Consider the following 9,724-nt stretch of genomic DNA (forward strand, 5'->3'; position numbering starts at 1 on the left):
TTTATATATATATATATATATATATATATGAGAGAACCTAATCGGATATTTCACTTTGCCAAATAAAGCTGCTACCATACGGTCTATCACTTGCAGATAATTTGACTGGTATATTTTCAAGCAAGGAGATACTTTGGGTGTCTTAGTTTTTCTCTTGAAGCAACTTGAGATGCCTCATAGGATCTTTGTTTTCAGAGGATGGGTTCTCAGCACTGTCTTAAAATTGGGCCCCTGTGGGTAGCTTCAGGTTGGGCAAGAATTTCTTCTGGTATATGTTTGGAGACTAAAGTACTTTTTCCTCCTGAACATTGTTTTGTTTGATAGCAGGAAAAAAAGCCAGTCAGGATATTTAAACAGTATTGTTAAAGAAAAGCTTATATTTATAGATAAGCTTTCCTATAAGCTTATGTATTTTTTTTTCCTCACTTATATATATTTCTTACCAAAAAAGACAACTTTGAGGGGATGAGTTAAAGTCTAAAAATGGCCATTCTTCTACCCTGATCAACATATAGCAAGAATGAATAAATCCATGTGATAGTCTGTATCCACTTTCTTACTAACTTTATTAACTGCTGCCATTTCTCTTCTTGGCATTTTTTGTTGTAATTGTTATTTTAAGGTAAACAGGATTTGTTAACGCCACCATTTTTTCTGCTAGGTCATTAAGAAGGCAAATGACACCCTAAACGGAATCAGTAGTTCATCTGTTTGCACTGAAGTAATCCAATCGGCGCAAGGCATGGAATATTTATTAGGTATGTTTCATTTTACTGTGTGCCTTGCATTAAACGTTCCCCTGTTTAAAATATTAGTATGTTATCACACTTTCCAACTAGTATTTTTGGCTCAAAGAATGCCCAGATGGGAATAATGGTGATTTCTTTAGTGAAATGAATGTAGCAGAATTATTTTGAAACAAATTAAAGTGGTCCTGGGCGTTCCGCAAAATGTGTGTAATGCCCATTAACTGTTCTTTCTGAGCCTGCATTTTGGAAACCTTTAGGGTACTGTGTTTGGGAGTCAACAACTTGTCTGTCATTCTCTGCTCTGTGTAATTCTTCCCAGGGGTTGTCGAGGTCTATAGAGTGACCAAACGAGTTGAACTGGGTATCAAGGCTACGGCCGTGTGCAGTGAGAAACTCCAACAGCTTCTGAAAGATATTGATAAACTGTGGAACAACCTAATAAGCTTCATGTCGCTTGCTGCTTTAACGGTAAGGCCTTGAGTAAGCTGCTTCCTTTCTAGAAGAAACCTCATATCACATGCATGTTTAACTAAGACACCTTGTTCAGTCATTGAACTTCCTCATTCCTCCATTTTATCTGTTTGTATATCCAACTTCCTAAACTACTTAAACTCTACATATAGGATAGGGTGGAATGGTCTTGTTTTTAGATTTAGGTGCTACATCCCGATTTGTCCATGGGTCACCCATAGTGAGCTTTAAATAACATGAGCATGGTGTTAAAAAGGAAAAATAAATAGCCGTTATAATATTCCAGCAGAGAATCCTAAAACTCTGCTGTGCAGTAGACTGGCTGGAACTGGACGCACTTCCGAGTAGGGACTGTCATCTTCTGTGCTTGTAAAATATTGAATTCATTGTGGGTTTTGCTGCAGAATAAATAACAGTTCCTCAGTTCTGAGTGCCTTCCCTCCTCTAGATGGAATTGCCAAGGCCAGAGACAACTCAACTCATTAGCCCTGGGATGGAAGGAGGAGTGCTTTTGTTCCCTCCTCAACAGCTGTTCCTGCGTAGCCAGCTGGGAGAGGGCATTTTAATGTGATATGAAGAGGGGTTCTGTTTAATTCCCAAATGCATGGTGGCTGAGAGGAAGGGAGCTTGCTGTGGAAGATGTCTTAGAGGGAGTGGGGTCAAAGGGGATCTTGCTGTTGACTGGGCATGAAAATAAGAAACGAAGGCAAGAAAAAAATTAACTTTCCGTTAAAACTTTCAGTTTTTAAGAACCTTTCTTTGGTTGCAATAAGTAATGTGGAATGCAGAACATAGAGAAGTACACATGTGTCTCGTGCATTTCCTTGGTAGATACCAACCACAGAAATAACGTGCTACCTGCTTGGGAGCGGTTAATCCATCAGTCCTTGCTGTGATCCAATGTAATGGTTCTTTTTGACTCCATTCAAAATCAAAGTGTCTTTTTAATATTTAGATTAAAACCAGTACAACATGTCAAGTATAAACAAATAAATCCTCGCTAGAATATTTCCTCTCATGATCGAGTACTTAATTCATGGAGTCTTGCATGCAGCATAACTCTGCATACCAAAAATCCTAGTGTCTCTCTTGTGGAGACGTAGCTGCAAGAGATTTTGCATGCTAGGTTTCTACTTGAAATAAACTTCTTTTCAAACAACTGTAACTCTCAGGAGAGGGGGGAAAAAAGACATCTAGAAGTGATCAGCAGCTCTTCTCCTTTCTCATCAGAATCGTATTGGTGGCAAACAAAGCCTAGTCATGTTCTGACACGCTACATGTAATACACCAGCTGATAACGTTAAAATAGTTTGGCTCTGTTTTGGAACTGGTCAGGTATCAAAGGAGTAGGATTCATCAATATCCAGAGGTTAAAACAATAAACACCATACAAGTACTCAAGGTAGACAGGTGTCATCAAAACACGTTTGAAACATAAGTCTATCAGGGATCATCGTTGCACTGATCTCTAGTTCTTTTCAGCAGAAGATGACCTTGATGCACTTTACAGACGTGCTCTGTATAATCATCCCATTTTACAGGTAGGGGATCTGAGGCACAGAGACAAGTGATTTGCCCAAGTTTACCCAGCAGGCCAATGACAAAGCTGGGAGAAGGACCTACTTGCCTTGTGAGCTTAGCATAGTGCTCCGTTCATTTGGTTTAATGGGCAGATATGATCCTCTTTTATTTAGTCTGCAGTTTAAGTACTATTCAGTTTGAGTGTGTCACAAGCGGTCCCTAAATTAGCCTGTTCAGTAGTTTATCAGCGTATTTTTTCTGGGTATATCTTGTTCTCCAGTTGACAGCCGAAAGGATTTGTATACCTGTGTCACTTCCTTGCTACCTGTAAAAAGGAACCATTACACCTAACCAGAGAACTTGGATTATCTTGTTGATGTAGTGGATTCCTGTCCAGCTCACTGTTGGCTGCGTTCATGTTGCTGGATTCCATTTTTCATGACTTGCCCTCACGTGGCAAAGTGCTGTCAGTAAAAAATACCTGGGGGGGAAATACTTGCCTCTATAGCAAAGGACGGGCATTTTTTTTTTTTACTTCCGGCATAGCACACTGTAGATGTACACCAGACATGTTCGACTGTTGAAGTCAAGACAAAAAAGAATGAATTACGTTAGGAGATTTAGGCAACTGTAAGTTTTTTCTGCTGGGGTTGACATGGTGTAAAGCCAGGGCATCAAACATACGGCCTGCAGACTGGATTGAGCCCACAGAGCCCTGCCATCTGACCCCCAGTGCTGTCTATGGGTCTAGTCAGACCCACATGGGGCATGGCACGAGCCCATGGCATGGTTCCTGAGCCAGATCCAGCGCACGGACCAGTCCATGGGGCCAGATGAGTTTGACACCCCTAGTCTAAAGTGATTTATAGACTTTGTTCCTCTCACATTCTGCTTTTCCTCCTCCCTCTCCCACCCCACTATTGAGTGGCAAATGTGACAGTTGAGAATATATTTTTTGGAAATACCTGACTTCTTTGTCCTGAAGACCTGAATTCCTAACCCTTGTATTGCTCCTCAGTTGCTTAATATTGCTGAAGCGTAGTCAAGTACAATTAATTAACTAAAGTATGGGTTTCTGCTATTTAGGGAGGATGAGTCCCAAACGAGATATTCAGGTTTTTGTCTTGCAGCACCAAATGCAGCATGTTTGCCCAAAATCTCCATTGGTATTTATTTTAACTTAAAATCAATAACAATTGACTGGTCTTGCTTTAGTTTAAAAGAGCTGATAATGGGTTTGTGTGCACGTAATGCATGGAAAACACCTACCCATAAAACTTACAATTGTGGCTTCTAAATGGTGCCGAAGTGCCAGTTAAGCCCGTAGAAATCCCCCAGCTCGCAGGCATGTGCTTGAAAAGGTTAATTTTATCATTTAAAGGATTAATTTTGTTACAAGGTAATTTTATGCATAGCCTTATGGTTTTCCATTGCAAATTGCTGTATGACCTTCTCATTTGCTTCACTCATGCATTTGGTAAACAAATATTAGAGGGCCTTTATTAATTTGATTGATCTACTTAAAGATTAAAGGTTTTTTCAGGATTCCAATTATTTCTCAAATTGTTCATCTCTGGGAGCGTGATTAGAATACCTAGGGCATGGATTATGAGTACGCATCTGTTTTATGATCTCACAATTTTTTAAAAGCCTCTTGTGTTTGTACTTCTAAGCATTGCTTTTGATTGTTTAAACGTTACAACTTACAGATAGCCTTCAAATAATGCTTTTAGTGTGTATATACCCCCCATGCATAATTTTACATTGACCATTTCTTTTGTTGCCTAGTAAAAACTAATCGGGAAAGCTATGACACATAGTTGGAGCTCTCTTTTTTTTTTTTACTAGTTTTGTGCAAAACTATTCTCTCAGCTCTTTCTTTACCATATACATATACAATGAAATGGTTAGTCCTCCTGAGCATTGCAGGGTTTGACCAGACTATGAATACTTCATGTTGTACTTATGCTCTGGTTCCAAGAAAAATCCTTGATTATTCATCATTAATAATTGACTAGGTGTTACTGTAGAAATTTGAATGGTAAGCACTAACACAGTTAATACCACCCTAAATAGAACTGGAAGTTACGCTGCCCATTATCCTATTGCCACCTCCTTAATTGTAGGGATAATTTGTCATCTTACCTGTATTTACTGGAATCTTTTAATATGAAGTATTTGAAATATAGCAACAGGCACCTGTCCTCTCACTTCACATCTATTCCCTTTTGAAGTGGCAGTGTGGAACTCCGGTATTCTCTCCTCTGTTTAGGTTTTTTTCAAGTGTTTGAATGTTATAAACTAATACCAATGGAGATTACATAGCAGGCTTGAAACTACGCTAATAGCTGTGATAAAACTGCATCAGTTTATGGGTCTTGTGTAGTACATTATCCCTCATGACTGTTTAGTTTCATGCCCCCTCCAGAGCAGGCACATTGGTAATTTTAAGTCCTTATGCTGTGTGAATTTTTTTTTTTCAGTTCTTGAAATTGCCTAAATTCAACTATCTTGTTATTTCTGTAGCCGGATGAAAACTCATTGGATTTCTCTTCTTGTATGCTGCGTCCAGGCATTAAAAACGCCCAAGACCTTGCTTGTGGGGTGTGCCTCTTGAATGTAGATTCTAGAAGTAAAGTAAGTAACGGTGCCTTTGTTAAGCTCATTTTGCATTTCCTACTTGAACTCACCACTTAGGCCTTGCCTGTGTTAAATGTCATGGCTGCAAGTCACCACCTACAATAGCAAAGGATGGGGCTCAAGCATTTTTACAACCACATTGTATGGAAATTCATGTTAACCCTTTATTGTCAGTTCTCAGCAAGCGTGGGACTAGTGGCAGGTAAGTCTGAAGAGCTGAGGGGAGAAGTTGCACGCGAGGAGCACTGTGAGAAACGCTCCAATGCCAAGATGCAAGGGAACTTGTAACGATTGTCCCTTATGAAATGTGCCAGTGAGGAACACCAGGAGGGAAGCAAGGAGGGTACTTGGGAGGGGAGCCTGAAAACCAAAGTAATTGCCGACCAGTTCGTATACGTGGGGACTTCTGTTGACCTTTTGGTTTCGACATTATTTCAGAAAGAAGAGAAGCCTGTGGAGGAGCATCCTAGAAAAGTACGAAGCAGTAAAATGATTCTCTTTATAGATTCATCCTCTAAATTCTGAGTATGGAAGGCAAGACTGGTGACTAGCCTCCAGCTGTCATTCTCAATTGTGCCAATCATGAATCTTTCTCTTAGTTGTATCTGTGACCATAACATTTGATTTGATCAACTAACACATACTAGAGCCCTCCTGTGTGTCTCATCTGCATGCCTGTACCTTGCGAATAGCTTCCTGTTTTGTGCGACTTGTGTTGCGTAGTAGACAGTTCAGCGTGGGGAATTCCTGAAGTCTTGTTAGCTGCCTGCATCTTTGTTGTGGAAGGGGGAAGTGCAGCTTGTGTGTGCAGCACTCTTTGACCTGTTTGTCTTTCAAAGTCATGCTCGACCTGTTGCTTTGGGGTTACAGAAAGGCGACCATATGCTTTAGATAACCATAGTGGGAGTATTTGCTAATGACTTCTCTTTTTTAAAGAATATGTTTTCATTGGATAACTGTGAAGTTTTAGAGCCATGCAGCTATGGAGAATAAGCAGTGAAAAGCTTCTAGCTGTTTTGTTACTGAACAAGAAAACTCTTTCATCTTATCCCATGGGGACTTAATCAAAAAATACTCTGTAACTTCTTGTTTACCCAGACATCTGAGCACTGCCTCCTACTAGCAATGACAACCTGAAACCCCTTCAGGGACTTTTCAGCTTGTTTTAATAGTTTCACACTCTTTATTCATAAAGCTCCTCTTAAAGTAGCTGCTTCTTACAGAAGGTGGTGCTAAATTCAACCCTGGAATAGCCAGACATAAGTCTGATGTCGGAAGTTGCACCTTCTTGAATCGCAGCAGAATTTGCCCTGGTAAATGAAATAAACTTGAAGTGCGGTAGTTATGGGATGGCCCAGCAAGTTGGTCTCTAAAATAGGAGGGGAGGCATGCAATGAGTTGAATCAGTTCCCAGGCTTGAGGTCAAACATAATACCAAACAGTTCATTTTGGTCTGTGTGTAGCTACTGGAGCCCGCAGCTTAAGCAGTTTCAGTTGAAGACATTGTCTGCCCGGATTTCTGCAGGACTGAAATGGCATCTTGTTGCTGGCCGCTTTACTTGTGCAGCTGAAGATGAAATCTGGGGCAGGCTGCAGGTCTGACAACTCTGTGCTTTCTTAGGGTGAACACATGCACAGGGATCCGGTCATCTCTTAGTTCTCGCATTGCTGCATAGATGGGACTGTCACACTTTCTTTCCATTTGTATTCTAGGCCTTTAATTCGGAAACGGATAACTTTAAACTGGCTTATGGTGGGCACCAGTACCATGCGAGCTGTGCAAACTTCTGGATCAATTGTGTGGAGCCGAAACCTCCAGGCCTTATTTTGCCAGACCTGCTTTGAAAGGACTTGTGCTGAAGACAAACTGTCAGACTGGAGTGACACATGACCCTTGGATTATTGATGTGAGGGGACAAGCATGAAGGCTTTTGGAAGCAGTGGGTGGCATTTTTTGAAATGTTCATTTTTGCAATCTTCTTGCACTCCAGTAGGTCAAAGCCACTCTAACACATTCCCATGTGAATTTCCCTAGCAAGTTTGAGCCGTGATTTGAGGTTTCCAGGAATAACCAGAGAAATGTGTGCACTGTGGCACAAAACATGTCATTTCAGTCTCCCAAGCTGAGGTTGGTTGGCACTGATAGCAGACCGCTTTGCTGATCATGATAAATCAACCTGTGAGGTAAAACAGTTCTTGCCACTTCAGAGAGAGAGCAGAAATACTAGGCTGTGTGCATTTACGCAGAAGAACCACCCCTGAGGCACATATTTGAAATGTGTATTTGCAAGTTAACCTTTCCTTTGCTAATATTTTTAACATGTGGACCAAGATGTTCTTTCTCTAACTTATTTGCTGCTACATATTACAATGCACAAGTGTCAGTAATATTCAAGGAGATGGAAGTTACTGACTTGGAAGGAATCAGATTGTTAGACTGCAATGAGCCATTGTTAATTTATAGAATTATGGATTCTGTATAATAATACATGTTAGTCATATACTTAGCTGGCTAATATTTAGGAAAAACTGGAAATACAATTATTGTATGTTTGAATTCTTTTACCCTGTCTTTAGGCTTTATTACAGGCAGTTGGATTTTAAACCTTGTGGTCTTTCCTACTCTATTGTAAATACTAGACATCCCCCTAAGACTTTTCCTAGAACTGCAGGTGGAAGGGGATATATTTTCAAAAAGATGCATTATGAATTTAGCTCATCTCCCTTATTATATAACTGCACAGCAACATCACTGCACATAATGGTGAAATTCCTGCCCAACGGCTATCAAATGTCTGTTGCTATGTCTTTTACTCTTTGCTGTAAATGAACGTGTGTTTCTTGATGGGACTCCTCTTGGCTTATGTAATCAAATATTGTCTGTTAAGGCTGTTTGCCAAACTCACTAAACTGACAGGACCTGTTTCCCCCGAGTTCAGCGTTCAGATAGGCGCTGGCTTTTTCATCCTGGGAGTCGGGCGTTCCAGCACTGTGCTAGTACCAAGGACAGTGGCGCTCAAGGCAAGTGTTCCTAACTGGACAGTAAGAGGTTAGTGTCTCCAGCTGTCACAAAAAGCTACTCTCAAACCTAGAAGTTTGCAATTCCCCCCCACCCTTCAGATTCAACTTTATGACAACAGTGTAAAATATGAATATAAAACAGGTTTGCTATGAAGAAACCTTTCCAGTTCAGACTGCAGCAAATGGTGCTTGAACTTAGCTCCTCCGAATTGCTTGTTGCTTTACTAAGCTAGAGAATTTTCAGTCCAATGGAAATGTGTTTTATTTTTAAGGACGCTGCCACAGCAAGACTTTATTAGTTTCGATTCATAGAGGGCCAGCTGAGAGCTGCTGTTGCATAGTACAACTGATTCCATCGTTCAGTGACTGATTGTAGTTTCTCATACAGACCTGGAGAGAAGCTCCCTTCTTTCCAAGATATCACTGGCTTCTCAGAGCAAGCCTTGTCTCTGCTGTGAACTGCGGTGAATTGCTGGAAACAAAATTACAGGGGTGGGGAAAAACGATGCTTCGCATAAAAGACTTAGTTATGTTCACAAATTAATTACCCCAGCTGAAAGGAAGGCTTGGCTACTAAGAATAAAAGGTGGCTGACCCTTATTTACATCAATTACAATAAATTGTCCTATTGTCAGAAACAGGCGTATTTGTATAATAAATAATGTGTGTCTCCTGGTCTCGGACTCGAGCTAATCAAATAGCAGCTGTTCAATAACTGAGCACCTGCCTTCTGCTGTAGGGTGTTTACTGAAACAAGGTGATTCCTGTTCATCTGTCCTGTTTTGTTTAAGTCAGAGGGTCTGCATGCAGTAGTGTTTAGTATAGCTCCTTGTGATAAGATAATGGGGTTTTTCATGACGATCAAGGACTGCCATATATTTTGTATCATTGTCTTGTATTTACTGTTGGAAAGAACTCCACTGTCTACTATCCAGCCTAGTAAATTAGCAGGATTAGGCCCTGATCCCCCAAATTAGGGTGGTGTGTAAGCACCTGAGCAGTCCTGCTGTAGGCAATGGAACAGCTTAAGTGGTTAAATACCGTGGTCACTCCAGGCCCTTGCTTGTATTGTGACAAAAGGAGCTCTTTTACTGACTTGGGTTCTCTCACTGATCTTCAATGTATATATATATTTTTAAACTAGAGAAAATCTCTTACGTTAGTTTATTTAGAGGGGAATGCCATGGGCTCAACTGGCTACAACACAAACTCTACAACAAACCTGTATTTTGAATACTGTATGTTACTGGCTGTTATACTAGTGTCAAGTCTTTTCCAATGACCTCTTTTTTTTTTTTTTTTTTTTTTTCCCCCTTTTTTGG

The 9,724-nt window shown here is 40.4% G+C and overlaps 1 protein-coding gene across 7 annotated transcripts in view; it reads left to right on the plus strand.

Annotated features, from left to right (window-relative positions):
- SYNRG (synergin gamma) overlaps nt 1-8,856 on the plus strand; it is a 54,165-nt gene extending 45,309 nt beyond the window's left edge. For 5 of the 7 annotated variants that reach the window (XM_019511084.1, XM_019511087.1, XM_019511088.1 and 2 more), the window contains 5 exons: nt 662-758; nt 1,069-1,217; nt 5,268-5,378; nt 5,820-5,855; nt 7,095-8,856. In XM_019511084.1, the coding sequence (XP_019366629.1) occupies nt 662-758; nt 1,069-1,217; nt 5,268-5,378; nt 5,820-5,855; nt 7,095-7,226 (525 nt within the window). In that variant the 3' untranslated portion in view covers nt 7,227-8,856. The remainder of the gene's footprint in view (nt 1-661; nt 759-1,068; nt 1,218-5,267; nt 5,379-5,819; nt 5,856-7,094) is intronic. The other 2 variants (XM_019511086.1, XM_019511092.1) reach the window with 1 other exon arrangement.
- Nucleotides 8,857-9,724: the final 868 nt, after the last annotated feature.

The sequence above is a fragment of the Gavialis gangeticus genome, unplaced genomic scaffold (genome assembly GCF_001723915.1).
Source record: "Gavialis gangeticus isolate Ggan-Ray unplaced genomic scaffold, GavGan_comp1, whole genome shotgun sequence".
Lineage (NCBI taxonomy): Eukaryota > Metazoa > Chordata > Crocodylia > Gavialidae > Gavialis > Gavialis gangeticus.